Source organism: Castanea sativa, chromosome 6, assembly GCF_040712315.1.
Source record: "Castanea sativa cultivar Marrone di Chiusa Pesio chromosome 6, ASM4071231v1".
Taxonomy (NCBI): domain Eukaryota; kingdom Viridiplantae; phylum Streptophyta; class Magnoliopsida; order Fagales; family Fagaceae; genus Castanea; species Castanea sativa.
This window is the reverse complement of record NC_134018.1, coordinates 44782716-44803780: the sequence shown is the minus strand read 5'-3', so window position 1 is coordinate 44803780 and position 21065 is coordinate 44782716. Positions and strand designations below refer to the sequence as shown.

Below are 21065 nucleotides of genomic sequence, written 5' to 3'. Positions count from 1 at the left end.
TCTTTAAACTTAAACTCACCACTAGTGGAGGACTGCCAACAGAGACGATCAACTCCACGGTCTAGGAGAGGGAAAGGAGTTGCCTTCATTTCCAACACAATTTGCTTAGGGAAGGAGAAAGAGATAAGCTCCAACTTCCAGCCGAAGAAATTACCAACATCTGCAAGTTTAATATTTTCCTCACCTCTATTAAGAGGGCCAGAAATGAGGCTTCGAAGGGGTCCCCTATTCAGCCACTTATCTTCCCAAAAGGACGACCCACTGGAACTACCCGCTATCCATTTTGTACCCTTAATAAAGGTGGCTTTTCCCTTCCGTAAGGCTGCCCAACAAGGGGAGGAAGAGTAGGACTTAAAAGGGGAGCGGGCATTCCTCCTCCAGGGATGATACTTATGGGATAGAACACGAGCCCAGAGAGAGGATTTTTCCGAATTAAATCTCTAATTGAGTTTGGTGAGAAGAGCTATGTTTTTGTGCTTAGCCGTATGAATGCCTAGACCACCCTCTTCTTTTGGCTTAGTAATCTTATCCCAACCTATAAGGTTCACTCTTTTCTTATTTTCAAACGAACCTCAAAGGAAATTACAACTAAGTCTATCAACCCCTTGAAGAATTTTTGCAGGGAGGGTAGTACACTACATAACATAATTGGGGATGGTAAATGTCACTGAATGGGTATGAATTACTCTTCCTGCAAACGACAAAAGGTTGGCCTTCCACCCTGCCAATTTGTTCTAAACACGATTAATAATGAATCCAAAATCTTGAAGGGAACCCATGTGTTTAATAGGAAACCCCAAGTATTTGCCCAAAGACTGGGTAGATCGAAATCCCAAGATACCACACATCTCCTCTCTAGAACAAGAGTCTATATTAGGGGAGAAAAATACCCGAGACTTTTCCTCACTGATTTTTTGACCAGACAACTCACAAAAAGACTCTAACACCTCCTTTATGGCAATACAATTCTTGTAGTCAGCTTTTGCAAACAGCATAAGATCATCAGCAAAGAAAAGGTGTGAGAAAGAGGGACCACCCTGAGATGCTTTAATCGGATTCCAAAGATTGGCTTGGCATTCTCAGCGATTAAAGCCCCAAGAACTTCCATACACAAGATAAAAAGGTAAGGGGACAGCGGGTCACCTTGCTGAATCCCTCTTGAGGGCTGGAAAGGATCAAGGGTCCTTTTGTTGAATAAAACATAGATGGAGGTAGTAGAAACACAGCTCATGATCAGAGAAACTAGCCGGTCAGGGAATTTGAAAAGCTTTAGAGTATCTCGGATAAAGCCCCACTCCAAACGGTCATAAGCTTTTTCCAAATCCAACTTAATAGCCATAATCCCTCCTTTCTCCTTTTTCTTGGATATAGTATGGACCAACTCTTGAACAATGATTGCGTTGTACACGACTTGTCTCCCCAAAACAAAGGCTGTTTGAAGAGGAGAGACCAACTCAGGGAGGTAAGGACGAATTTGGGCCACAATTATCAAGGTAATCAGTGTTCTGTTGAGATAATCAGGAACCACCCCAGAGTTGAAAATCCCCTTGATCTCTGCTTTCACTGCATCCCCAACTATAAGCCAAAAACGATGGAAAAAGCCAGCATGGAGCCCATCAGGCCTGGGAGCTTTAAAAGGTTTAAGCGCCCAAAGACCGGCTTTTATTTCCTCATCCGTCATAGACTTATCAAGAGTACATGCATCCTCATCTTTCAAGAAGGTTTACCAGCAAAGAGGATTCCATTGCATTCGGGGAGAATAAGTGAGACTAGTAGTGAACAGATCCAAGAAATCCTCCCTAATGAATTCCACAATACCCCTATCATCATCAATCCAATTGCCAGCCCTATCCTTCAAACATAGAATGCGGTTTCTTCTCTGGCGAACCAAAGCAGAAGTATGAAAGAAAGTAGTGTTCCTGTCACCTAACCACAAAATCTTGGCTTTCATGGCCCAAAACTCCTCCTCAAGATTAGACACTTCTGCAAATTCAACTTGCAAATTATTTTCCAACTTGACCAGGAAAGAATTCGGATTCATAGCCAAACTCTTCTGAATACCTTTTAGTCTGGCTAAGATTCTATTCTTCCTCTGGAAGAGATTACCAAATTGGGTACGATTCCAAGTAGTAGCTTGCTCAGATAGGAAGATATAGCCGACTAGACGTTTAAAGGGTTTGCCCAAGCTTCCCTAACCAACCCCGGGAAAGTTGGGTGAGAAAGCCACATAGGCTGAAACTTGAAAGGCCTAGAAGGGTGAAAACCTTGATTACTTTCCAAACACAATTTTACAGGGCAGTAATCAGAATGGGTTTTCTCTAAATGGAAGACCGTAGCCTCAGGAAAGAGAGAATTCCACTCAGGGTTAACGAAGACTCGATCAATCCTTCCCTGAATTAACTGGGACAAAGGCCTGTGATTAGACCAAGTAAACCTAGGACCATTGAATCCAATATCAATCATCCGGCATGAATCAAGGCATTCCTGGAAGCGAAGCACTTTGCTAACACTCACTAGATTCCCACCAAACTTATCTTCATTCGTGAGAATTTTTTTGAAATCCCCAGCAATTACCCACAGTAATGTATGCAAGCCCGCCACCTAGGCTAAATTATCCCATAGAAGCCTACGCTCTGCATATCTTGGACTCGCATAAATTGCAAACAATAACCAGGGAGACCTAGCTGTAGAAGTCACAAGAGCATAAATCTCTTGCTCAGTTGAAGAAATTTTCGATAAATCCACTTGCTCTGAGTCCCACAACACCCACAAACCCCCAGAGAGACCAAAAGAATTAGCCACAAAAGCACCATCCATGGATAGTCTATCTATTATCCCTTTAGCTCTAGCACCACAGACTTTTGTTTCAGAAATAATCAAAATAGTTGGACGATGCATACGAATCATATTCCCAACAACAAAACCAAAATTGGGGTTAATAACACCCCTACAATTCCAACTGAGCAAATTCATTATTAACAAAATAAAATAAGGACAGAAACAACTAAGTAAAGTCAAAGAGAGTGATCAGAAATGTCACCTCCCTTATCACACTGCATATCCATGCTCTCGTTGGCATCAGGTAGTTAAGCATTGCTTATGCTGCTAGGAGGCTCTTTAGGATACCCATCTAAGCTCCAGGAGTCCATATCACTCTCAGCTACATTAGACCGAAGCTTCAGGTCTAATCTTTTAGGTGGCGCTTGGTATGGGCTAATGTTTTAGGATTCCCAGGAATGTTTAAAGATTCCCATGTTTGGTTGCAAATTACGCTAGGGAATCAGATGCCAGGGGAATCCTTAAACCCCTCTCAGTAGGAATGTGGATTCCCTTTAAAACAGGTGGGAATCCAGATTCCTAAACTTAAAAGAAATTGTATTTTTTATAAATTGAAAATTTTAACCCTTTTTCCTTATCATTTAAGCAATTAAGATAAACTATAAAACAAATTATCAATATCTTCTCTCTTGTCTTTATCTTTTCCCGTCAAAACAACATAAACAGGATAAATAACTCTGCTAATAGTTATTTTTGTATTATTCTTGTCATTTTGAAATGTTAGATCACAGTTTTAATGAATGTGTTGCTAATTGATAGTTTATATAATGCTTTTTATCTATCTATTTAGAGTAAGATATTTTTTTAAAGGACTAATTAATAGTTTATATTTTTTTTTCATCATTTATTTAAAGGAAGATTTTTTTTTTTAATGGGCTTGGTACTTCACATTCAAATCTAAGGACAAAATGGGAAAAACAAATAATTCATTTAAGATTCCTGGGAATACACCAAACATTATCATCTCACATTCCTAGGAATCTCCCAATGAAACCAAACATAGGAATAGCTACATTCCTAGGAATGTGATTCCTAGGAATGTGATTCCTAGGAATCACATTCCTAGGAATCACATTCCTGGGAATCTAGATGCCAGGAGTAATGTGGATTCCCCGTACCAAACGCCACATTAAGATATACTTTCAAGTTGTATATTCATATGAGAGAAAAAGAAATATAACACAATAAAAGAAAATGAATAAGTTAAAGTATAATGTAATAAAATATATGATACTATAGTAATTTAATGCACATAAATTATACAAATCTATTTGATCGATGAATCATAAGACAAGGCAATTCAAGGTTCAAGTGGTTGGTTAGGAAAAAAAAAAAAAAAAAAAAACCTAAATTGAAGTCATAGATTTACATCAGTCAAGTTATGTACAATAAATTCGAAACCCATTAGAAAGAAGCAAATATCCACTCTTTATTAGTAGAAGTATTTGCTTCCCAAGTACCAACATATATTTGCGGGCACGAGGCATACTGCTGCAATGCATACATGTATAAAATGTGAAAGAGCAACGATTTCTAAACAATTTGACCCTAACTAAATCCTCTTCGAACCATTCCTTATATCAATTTCCTTGATGTTTAGTTTATTAGATGACTTTGATCTATCATCAGATCAGTGGTTTACCAGAATTGAACGTCTTCAAATCAAATCAAAACCGTACTTCATCATCATCATCAGAACCTCCATGCCTTCGGGAAGGAGGGAAGCCGTGTATCACAACTGTATCATCATCATCATCGTGCAGAGGATTTTGTACAAGCTCTATGTATATCTATTTTACTTTCAAGGCCCAATAATTTATTCCATTTATGTGATTGCTGTACCAAACCCTCTCCCTTCTGATTCAGAATCCACCCAAATCGACACAAGACAACTACTTCCCAACAGTACCCCAAATCCAATCCTCCAACTTAAATGTATTGCATTCAATTGTGTTCCAAATTCTAATTCTTTTAGTTTAATTTGAATTACCCAGACGTTGACGAAGATGTTAAGGAAAAAAAAATACTAATATGTAACATGGGATAGATTTGTTTTGTTTTGAGTTCTATGATCCTGTAGTTGATAAGTGTACCAATTACATTATTTGACATTGTCAAATAATGTAATTGGTAACTGGTTAACAATATAATCAAAATTGATTGCATAAAAATATTGATAACTGTACTCAGTCTAGTTTCACACTTTCATCCAAGCACATATAAATGCGGTGTATAACCTTTACAAGATTAAAGAGAACACAGCTGAATGCCCATTGCTGACCAGCAAAAGGAGAAACAAAAAACATTTTACACTTTCAATGCATGCATTGGTTGTGCTTTTCTACCTGTCAACTTACTCAAATGATATTGGTATTCATTCAACTCAAGTTGTTGCTCTAATAATCACAAAGGTTATGAGTTCGACCCATTTGCATAATGTTTGCCATTCCTGACAGAGACAAAAGACAAAGTACGATCTAAGCTTATAAATTTTAATATCTACAGTTCTACGGCAGATGATTGAATGTTACAGTACACTTTGAGCCATAAATAAAAGGTCCTTTTACTGAGATAGAAGGGGATTTAAAAAGAAAAAAGGGCATTCTTTATGCTACATTTGTTAAGTAATTTAACAAATTGGACTAGGCTATTGGTGTTTCAATCTCAGTGTATCCTACTATTAAGTTGTCCACTCCCAGATAACAAGGTTGCTAATTCCCAAAAATTATAATACTGAACCAAAAAACATAAAAGTTGCTCAATAATAGCAGGGTCAGATGGCCAAATGTCACTAAATTGGAAAGCTTCCGCAACTGCTAAACCCCTAAAGCCATCTTGGCAGCTCAGTTTTATTTGCTGCTTAGATATTTAAATTGTACATACACAATTGAAGCTAAATTCTAGTCCTTCCACAGAGAGGATGGTAAAGTATACTTGTAAAGCTCTAGCTTTGAGTACAACTATGAAATTTGCCCCTATACCTGCACTATGGTTTGTACTCTTGCGATTTATTGTTGTTAAGATGTCAAGAATTTCTTTTGGCATGGAAACCAGAAAGCATAAACATTGTATAGAAAATATCAATATGGTTGGAAACTTAAGCCAAGCGAATGACTAATTCAATTGTGTTAAGTAGAAAAACATTTCATCATCCACACAAAGAATACCATAGAGACGACACTGCATTGTTTACTGTACTTTTGACAGCCCAAATGAATTGTAGCTGGCATATATATATATATATATATATATATATATATATATATATATATATATATATATAGATATAGAAGTTCTGAGGTACATGAGATTTATATCTCACGTGATTAAATAAGTAGTTGTGAAATGAGTTGCTGAGAATTCTTTTGTACCACTAAAATGTTGTGATACTTTTATTAAACAAGCTTTAGACTGGTGAAGCAGAAGTTTTAGGCCTACGGAAAGAACGACTACAAGACTATTGGCCATTTGAGAAGCTTTGTCCGGTGCCAGAGCAACTGGTTTTGACAAGATCATTCTCCTGTACCAAATAAAGCTGTGCACAGCATGCTCAAGAACAAACTCCCAACAGAATGAGCAGGGCCGGCCCAAGGCCTAGGCCGAAGCCCCCCGCGGGGCCGCCGCCAAATAAATATTTACCATTTTACAAAAAAGGCCCCATCTCATTATAAAATGCCCAAAATTTTATAAAAAAAAATATGAATTTTTTCAAATTGTTGTGCACTTTTTACTATTAGTGATGTTAAGGATATCACAAATTTTATTATAGATTTACAAACTGCTATGTTACCAATTACAAAAAAGTATTTTAAATATTCATGAATTACATTATTGAAGCTCATCCTTCACTATTGTAAGTGCACAATTGCACCTGGACCCAAAGACAACTACGGGCTCAGGCCCAATGAGCCTTAAATAATGAAATTTGTAGAGTGTGAGCTTGAAACCTAGGTTAGAAGTACTGAGAACTTGATAACAGGCTAAAAGTTACAGACACTTGTAAATAATAAACGATAATTGCAAATAGAGCTCCTTGGACGTAAGCCGAGGACCCTCTCTGTATTATTTCTCTTTCTTTCTCAAAGATTACAATTCTTAATTTCTTTCTTTGTTTCTTGGCCCCCCTTTTCTTTGGCATTCATCCCCCTTAAATACTTCTTTTCCTGATACTTTTCCCACGTGTTTCTCAAACCTCCTCCCCCTAGATATTTCTTTTCTTAGTGCCTTTGAATAGTGACCAGAAGTTTCAGTTCTACTGTTTAGGAGTCACTTCCCCATTAATGCGGCCAGGGAGGTAGGTGCAGAGTCTTTAATGTAGAGGTGGCAGCCTTTACTTTTGGTATTTTTCTAACACCGGTGTACCTCGAAGGCTCAGGGTTTCCCCCTATTAACCAACAGTCCTTCCAGAATTCTGTCTTGCCCTTCGTAGTGAATCTCTAAGTTCTCTTGGATCTGTCCGAGGAGAAACTCACCCTCGGCTGTATCCTCGGACCCTCGGCGTATGGGCCAATTCGTAGTACTAACAAATTCTTAGATCAAGAGCAGATCAGCCCTTCTTGCTACAGCCCAAAAGGCCCAAATGCTCACTTGGGTTCTTTTACACCCCACAACTATTATTGTCACATTATATTGTGAACATTTTGTAGTACTTTTAACATTTTCCTTTTTTATTTCTAACAAGGCTTTAAAAAAAATTGCAAATGTGTTAGATCATCAATGATGATTAATCCTCTCTAATAGTTTGAAACTTTAATATTTGTAAACTAATCTACTACAAAACCACACATCAATTAATATCATAGATTATAAATGTAATTAACTATAAATGTATCGTTATATATCTAAGATAAATTAATTTTCTTTTTTAAAAAAAATTCTTCTTGTTAAATTAATTTTTCAACTATGATATTCAATTCTCTATATGAAATAAACCTTAGTTTTAGTTAGTATTATTCATTAAATTATGTATTTAATACATCAAATTAACCTCAATTTGATTTATATTATATAATTTTATTTAATTAATATTTATATAAAAAGGCCTCACATATATATTTTGCCTTAGGCCTCAAATTAGATTGCGCCGGTCCTGAGAATGAGGAAACTAAGAGCTAATATATTTTGCCTTAGGCCTCGAATTAGATTGCGCCAGCCCTGAGAATGAGGAAACTAAGAGCTAATTTGATAGAAGTCCAAAAAAAAGAAGCCAAAAAATTTAAAGCCTAAGAAGGATTTTGTAGAGCTTCATTGATGGATTTAGAATTGCCTTCAATTTGAAATCATATATATTTCTTGTTTGGTAGGAATCGGAGAATGAGATTTTGCATGACTGACATGATATAATTATTTTTCCCATTTTAATATTTAACGGCCCTCCTTTATATGTTAATTAAACTATTTATTCTAATTTTAGTCTTAACTAGCCGATATCCCGCGCGATGCGCGATGCATTTTGCAAAAAAAAAACATATATATATATATATATATATATATATCTATCTTTTAACCCCTTGTGTTCATTATACAATTATTGTTAGTCATGATTAATTTACAAAGTTTAATAGTAAAACTAAATTCAAACCAAACCCTAGTTCCTAACCATAATCAAATCCTATTAAAGCTCAATATTAAAATTAAAAATTCTATTGAGTTTAGTTAGTGCCAAATCTGGCAAATTTAGATTTGGCAACATTCTTTGTTATTTTTTGTAAGTATCCCAAACTAATATCAACACGACAATTTGCAATATGCAGTCGTTTGAAAATCACAAACGACAATGGTTAAAAAGTAATTCCATGAACATTTATATCCGGTTTCCCCTTTAAAGCTTTCAAATACGAAATTCCTCATCATATGTAGAAAACTTCGTAAATTTACAAAGCAAACTGCCAGATATAAGCATTTGCATACCTTAGAACCATAAATTATTATTAGATAAAAAAAGAAAAGTTTCTTATAGCTAGAAAACATGAATGGAATTTACTTTCTTTAATGTGTTATTTTGTCATAGTGTGAATGGTCCCCTTCCTACTGAAGATTGCATAAAGTTCATCTCATGCACATGTAAACTCAAACCTTTTAATTCAACTTCTTGCACAAAGTACATTAAGCAACAAATAAACTAACATGAGGTCTACTACATTGATGCTTAACTACATCCAAATAACACTCAAAATTGATCAAGAATGTAAACATTAATATCCAAATGTTTTATGGAATCAAAAGCATTTCATTAATTAACAACAAAGAATGAACATTAATAAAGAGCAAGTTAAATTCAAAAAAGAAAGAAGACTAAATTTAAATGTGCACAAAAGATGAAATTTGTGTTGTGTTGATATCTAGCAATAATATATAGTTAAACCAAAAATTGCCCATTGGGCTTTTGAGCACTGTAGCACCAATAGTTGGCAAATGCATAGCAGCAGTTGAAATGAGATTTTAATCGAGAATAGTCATTATTTAGCCCCATATAGTTTCAATTACATGAATGGAAGTTGGAAAGTAAGAAAAGGACGTATACTAATAGTTGTGATAAGATGCTCTAGATTTTAACATTTGCATATGATGATTATTGCCCCCAAAAAATAAAGATAAACCCAATTAATTACTGAAATTAAAAATAACATCCCAATAAAAATAATGGGAAAAATAAAATTGACCTCAAAGGGACATTCCAATTATGATAAAATGTTTGTGGTATTTGCAAAGGTGTGGAGAGAGAGCAATTGGATACGATTGGATTCTTTGCCATTGCCCTTGTCATGGGATTTCGTAAACCACTTAATCTTATTTGTCTGTAATAATTCCAACAAAACACCCAACACATGGAAATTGCAAACTCTAATATTGAATTGATAACAACACATTTAAAACCTAACCCTCTGTTGCAAACTCTAATTTTAGATTGAGAACAACAAAAATTAATTTAGTTTATAATAGTTAAAGCAAAGTATTTGTGTTTCCTCTTACTTAGCCAAGAATGAGAATACTTTTTTAGAATAAAATTTCAAAAGGAGAAAAAGAATAAAATTTCAAACTCTTACTCGCCATGTTTGAACTTTACAAATTCCAGAATGCAGAACCACGATTTTGCCATAGGATTTACTCATTTCAAGCACAATCTGTCCTACAATACATCAAGAATTTGATTTATAAAAACTTGATTTCTAAAAAACGTGTAGCTAAAGATTTTAGAAAGAATAAAAAAAAGAAAAGAAAAGAGAAACATTAAAAGAAAAGGAGAAGTGATTGTAAAAGGGGAATCATGGCTAGAAGGAAGTGTAATAATATATAACTTAGATAATTGAAAGAGGTGGGCAACTAAAGGGTTAGATATAGAAGAGCTATATAACTTAGATAATTGCAACAGGTGGGCAATTGAAGGGTGAGATGTAGAAGAGTTTAATTAATGGTATTTTTTTTCTTTATTAAACAATTAATGGTGTACAGTATACTTGAAAGTTTAAAAATTATTTTAGTCAATTGAGACACAAGAGAGGAGTGATGAGGGGTAATAAGTAATAGATGAGTTGTAAGTTGAACCAAAAAAAAAAAAAAAAAGATGGCTATCATGGAAAGCACCACATGGCAAGACCTCATGCTTTCCTGCATGAGGTCTCTACTTTTATATATATATATTGATTATTTGGTATTTATTGATCATAAATTTATTTAATAATTAGCTTGTTTAATTGTTGAACTTAATTGTTGAACTTATTTAAGTAATGCATTGGAGGGCCATGGCCCCTCCAAAACTTTTTAAATCCTCTTTAATTGTAGGGAAAACTAGTTCTCAATTCCTTTAATTTCAAAGCTGGCCCCCACAAGATAAAAAACTTGGCCCTCCCCCCTACACGATAGCCATAAGAACTCCCTTCCCTCATCTCAAATCCCCACTTTTCAGCCACAAAGATTCATTCATTTTGGTTTTTCCATTCTCCATTAAAAACACAGCACTGGCAGATCCATTATTTATTTATTTAATTATTATTTTTTTGGCTAAGAGGCTAAGACCATATCCCATGTCCTAATGTCCATGTCCATGTCCTTTACTACAATTTTACCCCTTACGTTTATAAAGTCATAAAACTAAGGTGTAGTACATTATATTTCCCAATTAAACTATGTATTGAATTTAGTTGTCCTTAAAAATGATAATATTGTTTGTATTTTATTTGTCATGGTAATATGTGTTTGAAGTTAATTGAGAAATCTAATGTATTACACTTTAGATACTGTGCATAAATTTTGCAATTTCCCAAAACTATTACAATATCCCTTGCACTTTATAGCCACCCAAACGACTCTACTCATTGTCATTACCGAGTGCTCTCTTCAATTTCTCTTCATTAATTCTTCCTTACGATCTCAATTCATTGATTAGCTTGTTAGTATTTTGAGTGCTAATATGAATTACACTAGTAAAAGAATTCTAGCAGTAATCTTATGATATATATATATATATATATATATATATATATATATATATATATATATATATATATATATATATATATATATATATATATATATATATGATACGTATATAGTTAAGACTTATTTTGAATTTATTTATTTTTTCTAAACTAATGCGCCAAGACATGAATGTATGTACAAATGTCATATTTTGAATTTTTCTTGAATTGCAAATCAATATGATTGTTTTATCTTAGCTCCTAAGCAAAAATTTCTGGCTACGCCTCTAGTTACAATGAAACTTTCTTTAGACTCTTGGATCCTTTATATAAATCAAGTTTCCAACCAATAACAAAGCATGATTGCCATTTTTTTTTTAAATCATCAATAATCATTGCTATTAATGTTACCCTGAAGTATATTTCATATTTTCAGTGGCATTGTCTCATATTTTCAGTGACATTGTCTAGCACCGAGCAGTCCTCTTGGCTTTTGATATTTTACGGAGCAGTGATTCTCATCCCTGCTGCCCATATAAAGTGTAATTGGGCTAGTAAAGAATTTGGGAATCTCAAATGCAGATTTTCATTCATCTTTTGTGAATAATGATGATGTACTACAAACTTCATATCTAACAAGGTTGAAACTTGAAATCACAATAACAGTCAGCTGAGTGCCAAGCTTGTTAAGGTTAAGGTTTTACACTTTTACTTGTTCTTTATGTGAGGGTTTTCTTGGGCCAACCCTTGCAGTTGATAAGCACAGGACATTGAGTTTGCGCCCAATCTTGTATTTTCTTCTTCTTTAGGTTGAACCCATTTTAAAACCCATGATGCAAATCAACTATTGAACCCCAAAAAATGTGTACAAGTGGGCCGGGTATTCCTTATGCAATTATATAAATCATGAGTTTGAGATATATATTTTTTAATAAATTTGGATTTATTAACAGATACTATCAACCCAAAGTTGTCTTTTCAAAATTTAAGTAAGTACTGAAGTGTATTGAATAGATTAAAGTGGATCGAAATGGACCTAATTAGACCAAAGTGGACTTAAATGGACCGAAGTGGACCAAAATGGAATGAAATAAACCAAAGGGACTGAATTGGACTGAAGTGCACCAAAGTGGATTAAAATGGACTAAACTGGACTGAAGTGTACCAAAGTGGATCGACATTGACTGAAATGCTATGCTGATGTAACTTAACAAGAGTGAAGTAATAATAAATGTTAGGCTTCAACTTTTAGATATTATTTAGGTATATATAAATTGGGAGGGCTTGGGGTATGAGTTGAGGTTTTTTTTTTTTTTAATCGAAAAAAAATAGTGTCTCAATCTTTGGCCGACTATTTTACTTTCTGCTATAAGATATTTCAAAAATCCAACAAAGCCAACCATGCTAAGGTGTCCCAAAGAAACTTGAGATGATAAATTTGTGTCAGGAAAATTCTTGTATGCATTAATTTCTACTAAAGAAGAGAAGAAATACTGGTAGAGTATCTTTGCGGATTAGCACAACTCTTAGACAGCAAGTCCCATCACATTAGGACATGAATACATGTTCTAGATTATCATTTAACAGTTTAAATTCTATTCATCCAGCAATTTATAATAATAATTATAATTAAATAAAAAAAATAGAGTTTCTTTGGTGTATGAAAAAGCTCCCAAAAAAAAAAGGGCTTTTAAGGTGACACATGTACTTTATTGTGGCCAAAAAAAATGCACCATGTTCTACGTCATATCATATCAACACTCAGGCAAGAATTTGTTCTGTTTTTCACCTTAATTATGCTATATCATCTAGCAAACAGAATAATAATCCATTATGTTTGCAAGGTGTACGTTGCAAATATGAGCTCTTGGAATTCACTCTGCTTGCAAAGCCTCGTTGCTACTAGAATCAACATGTGTACCTACATTAGTACGTGATAAGATGTTTCAATTTGTACGCCAAAATTAAGGATTCCCTTTTCTTCTTCTTCTTTTAAAAGTGAGAATGACTCCTTGATTGACTTAGTTAATCCCATTTTCCGCCACTAATTAGTGCCACGGATAAGTATTTTGATCAGTTTTGGCTAATCTTAAATTCTTAATTCCCCACTAAACACTGCCCACTTTGATAATTGACATGATCTTTGAGCACAAATGAGTAGTGGCTGCCTCTAATAGGGGGCCAAATCAAGTTAAAAGTCTTCTCAATCCACACTCATATTTCAGCCTTGAGAATTACTTCTCATACGGAATCTTTAACTTGGTTCTGTCCCAGTTGTCTCAACAAAGTGGCAAGTATTGTTATCTAGTCAATTCAGTATAGTTTATAGCATATGGTCTTATCACATGGGAAAAGAATGTATAGTTTATAGGTTTGTATTTTTAACTCTTATTACTAACATGCTTCTATTATAAAATAAGAGAAAGTATAGATTAAAGAACTTGTTAAATTTAAATCTGGTCAGACAAACACAAGTTGGACCAAAATTTATTCCCCAAAAAATGAAATAAAATAATTATATAGACTTAGAGAGACCCTTTCTTTTTGTGTGGAGATACTCAATCTTCAAAGTTCAAATGAGTCATAACTCACAGGGTGGACCATATTCCTCAGGGACAGAGTACCTAAAAAAGCAGGAAGCAATAAAATGCAATATTGATTGATTCACTGCCTGCCCTACACTGCTTACCATTATTTTGAGACCCCCATTTATTTTTGGAGAGAGAGAGAGCGACTAGAGCACCGATATAGACTCTAAGAAATTAAAATACTATCTTCGCGTTTTAATGTAACCAAAAAATTAAGAATTTAATACTACCATGTCCAATGAAGTAAAATACAGGACGTAATCATAGAACAAGTTTTCATACTTATATTACTGTATTACTTGAAAAATGAAAATCCACCACCGTCCATTTGACTCAATTTCGTTATCAAAAACTATAACGCGTTCACAATTCCTTTTTTTTTTTTTTTTTTATAGACATGCCAACCAGAAACTTTCTTTTGACCATTGCTAATCAGATTTTAGACATGTTGTGGCTTTAAAAGTAATAATTAAAACATGTTAATTGGATTGAACACAATGCAGAAAGATACCCTTTTGGTGGTTGCAAAAGAGGAGAAATAAGTCCAATGAACTTAAGTCAATTGATATCTTCTAATCTTTCTAATTAAAAAAGTATATTACCAATTAAAAAGGTATCTTTTTTTTTTTCTTTTTTCTTTTAAAGAAAACGTGATATGGGTGTTTAAGCCACAAAAAACATAACTCGTTTATTCCTAGAATATATAAGCTGGAGTCCACCTCAAAAGCCTAATTAAAGGTTCGTAAAATTTAATAGACAATAAAACATATGTTACTAAAACATATCCTAATTGATTCCTAACCATAATATGACTCCAATTGGATTGTAAAAGCATTAAATATACTTAAAAACAAGGAAATAATAACCCTAGATCTAAAATAATAAAAATTACATTAAAAAAATACCAAAATTAATCAATTATAGAAATCAAATTGCAGATTCTATTATACATCAGAGAGAAAAGAGATCTAGAATCAGATTCTAATTTCTCACCTACTTAATGTGGAAAAATTAAAGAAAAAGAGGGGATCTGAAAGCAAATTTATATATTTTTTTACAATCCCACCATGGAAACCATTTTTTTCCACAAATTCCTAATCCCACACCAATTAAAAAAAAAAAAAGGCACAATTCTTTTAACTCTAAATAAAACCTTAAACACCAAGTGCCTTTACACTAGGGTCTTCTTCTGTACCATGATCACGTGTCCCGTTGACTTCAGCCTTTACAGTACCTTTCACTATTCCAAGCTTCACCAAAAGCAGCACACCCCAATCCCATAGGTTCAACACGATGTAGGTACCAATCCCACCAATAAGCCCATACGCTATTGAATAAGTCAAAGGCATTAAAATCATAGTCACAAACGCTGGGATCGCTTCCCTCATATCGTTCCAATTAATCTCCACCACTGATTTCATCATCAAAACGCCCACCAATATCAACGGCGGACCCACCGCCCACGCTGGAATTGACGCCAGTAACGGCGTGAAGAAAAACGCCAAGAAGAAATACCCAGCCACCGTCAGCGCCGTCAAACCCGTTCGCCCACCTTCCCTTATCCCGGTTGACGATTCAATAAACGCCGTCACTGGTGAAGTCCCCAACAGCGACCCCACAACTATTGACGTGGCATCCGACATGAAAGCGAAATATTGTCCCTCGAAATCTCCGTTTCGGTCCACGAATCCGGCAAATCGGGCCATCGAATACAACGTACCGGTCGTGTCGAGGATGTCCACGTATAAAAACGTAATCATAGCTTGCCAAAAATACCCTTTTCCTATACTTGAAAAACTCAGAGCTCCTGCTGTGTTTTTTATCGCATGCACGTCAACTACCTTTTTGAAATACTCGTACGCCGAATTACCGGCGTCCGTATCGGGAAACTCGGTCACCTGTGTGTTTCGGAACCACGAAACCGCCGTTACGAAAACTATACCGTAAATCATCGCACCCTTAATGTCTTTCACCAAACAATAAGCTATGATGACGAAGCCGACGATTCCGAGCCAAAATGTCGGGCTTTCCATTGTGTTTCGGAGACAGTAAATACCGCCCGATACGGTACCGCCCGGTAACAAACTAACGGTTCCGTTAGCGGCGGTTATGACAGGTGCTAGTGAGGCGCGGGAGGAAGCTGGACAAGCTCCGAGAGTGACTAGTGTTGAAGAACTGTACCCGATAAGTCCGATTCCTTCGTTGTTTTGCAACCCGATAAATGCTAAGAAGAGCCCGATACCGGCGGAGGAGCTGATTCGGACTGGTTTCGGGACGAGTTTAGCGAGTTTTGCACGTAACCCAACTGCCGAAATGGCTAGAAAGATTAACCCTTCGATGAACACAGCGGCTAAAGCGCTTTTATAGGATACACTACCCGACCCGTGAAACCCGACGACTGTGTAAGCGAAATAAGCGTTGGTACCCATACCCGGAGCCAAAGCTAAAGGAAGGTTCGCAAAGGCACCCATTATCACACACCCAATTAGAGAAGAAGCCACGGTGGCAACGATCAGGTCCTTGCGTATGCGTTCGAGGCAGGCCGTGTAACCCGGATTAACAGGGTCGAATTTGCATGACTCGTCGGGTTGGACGACCCGGAGGTTCGACCCGGTACAGCTGGATACGGGTATGGATTGGTCAGAGCAGAGTGGGATACAGTCGGAGACCGAACAAGTCCCACCGGAATCGGTGAGTATGGAAGCGTTGACGGCGAGGATGTAAGCCATGGTGAGAAACGTGGCAGTTCCGGCTCGGAGCTCCGTGGTGAAAGTGGTGTTTCTCTCGGCTATCTTGAACCGCTTGCCCACCCAGCTTTTTTCCACATAGGTGTTTAGGCGTGTCAGGGGCTTCTGCCTCTGACTCTGAGTTTGAGACTCATCCATGTCGATACTTTGAGTCCCAAATGAAAGGAATGGGAAAAAAACTCTGAACTTTGATAGGGTGGGTGTGTTTCGTTTTTGGGGTGTTATATTATATAGAGTTTAAGAAGTATATGGAAATAGGAGAGAAAGAGACAGAGTATCTTTTATTTTTGGAGATGCAAGAGAGAAATACATAGAATCTTGAGGATTCTAAATAGGTTATGATTCTATTTATGAAAGGTTTCTTTTTTCTTTTTTCTTTTTCGTAAACTATATTTGTGTGTGTGAACAATGAGTTGTAGATTACTGTTCCAGCTTGAGGTCTTTATTAAGACTCTTGATCAAAACAGAGGTGTGTATGAGGCATGACAACTGTTGCTGGTAGTTGAAAAACCTTATAATAATATTCATCAAAGTGGCAAAGTCTCAAAGTCCAAAACTCTTCAATTACATGTGCGCTGTTTTATGAATTTTCTTTTAGAAATATGGATATAATTCTTCCCGGGATTCATTTGCTGGTTCCAATTTTCAAGCATATGTTTGATTAAATCTCTTTATTTTTCTTCTTTTTAAGTTTATGTGCATTATTTTGATAGGTATAACCGTATAACAAAGAAAAAAAAATTGCATTCACATACGCATGTGTGAGGTGATAGCTACATAAATTGAGAATTATGAAATTTGTTGTAACCTAGCACCTTTTTTAACCTTATATATCCAACACGTACAAGCTTTAACTTTGGGATGTAGTTTGATATTGAAATAATTATCATAGAACAAGTTTAAACATTGTTTATATCTGCAAAATGATAACAATATCATAGATAAAAAAAAAAAAAATTTACTTCCCATAAAATAAAATAAAAAATTTAGTCAAAAGATATTAGACACAATCACGAAACCAGAAATTTATCCTTGCAAGCCGAAGAAAAAATAAATAAATAAATTTTTTCTACGTATATACTATTTACCATGTCCATACTAAAGTAGAATGTCTTAATAAACATAATTAAATGTGTAACAAAAGTTTAATACTAATATTTTATAATTCAATAGTTTTTAACTTGCTCATAGACCTAGATTTTGAAATTTTAGAAAATGAATTACAATCTATTAATTAAGCAAAATTGTCAAGATCTTTGTAAACAGTTGGTTGGCATTTTCAGGTACTTCTATCAAATGTTCAACTCCTCGTTTCCCTATTGTAACTATCCAATTATCAAAAACAAATTAAGTATAATAATTCAGATTTAAAAAATTATCCAATTATCAAAAACTTATTAAGTATAATAATTAAGATTAAAAAATTATTAGTAGGTTCAATATTGCAGAAAATCAGACAAACTATCATTGAATGCATAAAAAATATAATCAAATAACCAATCAAACATAATGTTATTTTAATTATATGATATATTATATACAATTATCAAATTAAGAATAATTTATTATATTTATGTGTCATATAGATTCCCAAACAAAATTTTATATAGAATATATATATATATATATATATATATATATATATATATATTATATATAAATTTAAAGTAAAATAAGAAATAGAATAAGAAGAGTGAAATAAATGGGAAGATTTTTTTTTTTTTTGAAAAAAAAATAATGGGAACTAAAGAAAAAAGGTAATGGCTAATATTAATTAACTTGGCAAAGCGTATGGTTTTTTAATCATACAAGTGTTTACCTTTTTGGAAGTGAAGTAAGGAGTACAAGGGTTTAGGACATAGCAAAAAAAAAAAACTTAAGAAACAACACAACGTAAAGAGGAGAAGTAAAAAAGCAAATCGAACAGAGAAAGAGGATAGAGAAAAACTGGAAGAAGAAAAATAAATAACTAAATAAAACATGGATTGGAAAATAGAAAGAAAAAGAGGAAGAGAAAATATAGAGAAATACTAAGAAAAGAGTCGCACTCATCAATAGGCATCAGGGGTAATTGTTTTTTTTTATATAGTTAAATTTATAAACTTTTTATTTGAGATACTTGTTTTCTTTTAAGTTTATTTTTTGAGATAATAATTGAAATAATTATGTGTTTATCTGAATATCTCATTAATTTATCACTAATATAGTTGTAATCCATCTAAAAATGAAACTTCAAAAAAAATTGAGATAAGTTAGTATTTCTACTTGAATTTATAGTACCGGAGGGAGATTAGGAGATCGAGGGGGGCCAAAAGATATCAATTTAAATATTTTCCACAAAATTTTGGGATATGTATGTATATTACAAGATTTTTTTTTAATAAAAAAACATGGGGGCCTTGATTAGACATAGGAATTACTTAGGAATCATTTTAGGATTCTCAACAATCCTGAGTAGCTAGAAGATGAATTTTTGTAGTCTACAAAGTTTTATTCCAAATTTTTTTATAGTGCTAAGAAGATAATAAAAGATAAACTATAAATTCATTTGGTATATTGTTTCTTCATATAATGAACATACTAATTATGATTGCTAAGATTAAATCTTGAAAATAATCTATTATTTCTAAATACAATATTATTGCGCATCCTTAGTTTAATAGTCACTTAATAAGTACAAGTTTTTATGAAGAAGCAAGGATCAGGGTTCAAATCTCTAAGAGAAGACTTCACTCACATATAAAAGCACAATAAACATATTAATTATTGTTGTTAAGTGAACTTTAATTATGATTCATTGCTTAGAATATTTTTATCAATTAGTTTATGTCTTTACTTTGTACAATTCTTTTATTTAACAATTCAATTTAACTTTAACAACTATTAATCTTTGTAATTCTATTAAGAAAATTTTTGTTGTGTTAAAATTTATTTTTATCTTTACTCAATCACTCCCTTATTCCACCGCCTTGTCTAACTTTTTTTATTTAGAATAATTCATTGTCTAACTGTCTTTTAGTGTTAATATTAACTACAGATTACCAGATTGACTCATGTCCCAAATCTCATTTAACAAATAACAAATTAAAAACATATTCAAATTCAGCCGCTCCACTCGCAGATTCAATCAAAGGTATAAATTAATTGTAACATTTGTTATGTTAACATTTGTTTTTTTCTTCACTCAATTACTCCCCTGCCACACGCCCCTTGTCTAATTTTTTTTAAGAATCATCCCTTGTTGTATTAACATTTACTAACAACTAATTGACTGAATGACACATGCCACAATTCACTCAATTACTCCCCTGCCACACGCCCCTTGTCTAATTTTTTTTAAGAATCATCCCTTGTTGTATTAACATTTACTAACAACTGATTGACTGAATGGCGCATGCTACAATTCCCACTTAACAAATAAAAAATTAAAAACACATTTAAATCGAACCACTTCAATCGCAGATTCGATCAAAAATTTTAATTAATTATAACTTTACTTGCAAGAATAGATTGTTAAGGGGATCATATTCAAATTTATTTTAGTTTGACTTAGATTTAAGAAAAATTTAGAGTCAAGGATTCAAGATATTCAAATTTTTATTTTATGGGATCAAAACAAAAATTATAAAATTTTATATATATATGAGTTAGGTTCAAGCTACACCTGGTGTAACTCTAAACAATGTTACACTACTCAATATTTTTAATTGGATGCAAATTTTGATAAATCTACCGTTAGATTACATTATCTTCTTATATTCTTCATGCTTGCAAAATTTTAAAATAATCAAAGATTAATAACTATGTCATCAATCAATTTTTTAAATTCAAGTTTTTTTAATTTAAAATAATGCATAAAATATGAGTTTATGGATCAAATGGTAAATAATATTCAATTGATATAAAAATTGACATGATTGTTAACGCTGGCTCTGATTCTCAATAATTTCAAAAGATGCAACTTGATTCCAAAAAACTACCTTTTGTTAACGTAAGTACTTGATTCCAAAAACTAGCAAGTGAAGGTGAGGACATGTAGATTGTAGAGCAAAGCATGATGGCTTGCTTGCGGGTTCCAATTCCAACTCTCAAGTCTCAAAAAAAAAAAAAAAAACTCTCTCGAGTCTCAACTAAATATGACGGGGCATAAATAAAGTCAAATAAGAAACAGCATTGCAATTGCATTTGCCATTGCCTGTCTGGATATGCAGAGTTGACTTCCTTTTTAAATACTCAATACCTTTTTTTACTATATTTCATACTGGAAACATTTCCCATGAGTCTTTTTTTTTTTAATTTATTTTTGTAAATATTTTCTTTATTATATATATAACATCTTGACCCAAATTGCAAGGAAAAACGGCTTGTTTCAGTTTGAGTTGTTTCATTTCATGCCGTAATTCATTCATTCACACATCACATATGGCTTGGATCCAACGGCCCCTTATAATATATATATATATATATATATATAT

General features: G+C 33.8%; 2 protein-coding genes across 2 annotated transcripts; both read right to left on the bottom strand.

Moving 5' to 3' along the window:
* Positions 1-1723: 1723 nt before the first annotated feature.
* LOC142640029 (uncharacterized) lies at positions 1724-2817 on the bottom strand. Its single transcript, XM_075814142.1, has 3 exons — positions 2672-2817; positions 2293-2434; positions 1724-2191 (listed from the first exon to the last, which is right to left on the bottom strand). The coding sequence occupies exons 1-3, from the start codon at positions 2815-2817 to the stop codon at positions 1724-1726; spliced, it is 756 nt and encodes a 251-aa protein (XP_075670257.1).
* Positions 2818-14753: 11936 nt separating this feature from the next.
* Positions 14754-16908, bottom strand: LOC142641744 (adenine/guanine permease AZG1). Its single transcript, XM_075816229.1, has one exon. It carries the CDS (start codon positions 16726-16728, stop codon positions 14998-15000), a length of 1731 nt encoding a protein of 576 aa, XP_075672344.1. The 5' UTR covers positions 16729-16908; the 3' UTR covers positions 14754-14997.
* Between the last annotated feature and the right edge of the window lie 4157 nt (positions 16909-21065).

Bases quoted from the DNA above. Each gene is read 5' to 3' on its own strand.
- LOC142640029 (XM_075814142.1), bottom strand. From the start codon at position 2,817: ATGGATGGTGCTTTTGTGGCTAATTCTTTTGGTCTCTCTGGGGGTTTG. The intron at 2,435-2,671 runs GTTATTGTTTGC...CAATGGTCCTAG, and splicing joins TCTACAGCTAGGTCTCCCTG to GTTTACTTGGTCTAATCACA. The intron at 2,192-2,292 runs GTAAAATTGTGT...GGGGTTGGTTAG, and splicing joins CCCATTCTGATTACTGCCCT to GGAAGCTTGGGCAAACCCTT.
- LOC142641744 (XM_075816229.1), bottom strand. From the start codon at position 16,728: ATGGATGAGTCTCAAACTCAGAGTCAGAGGCAGAAGCCCCTGACACGC.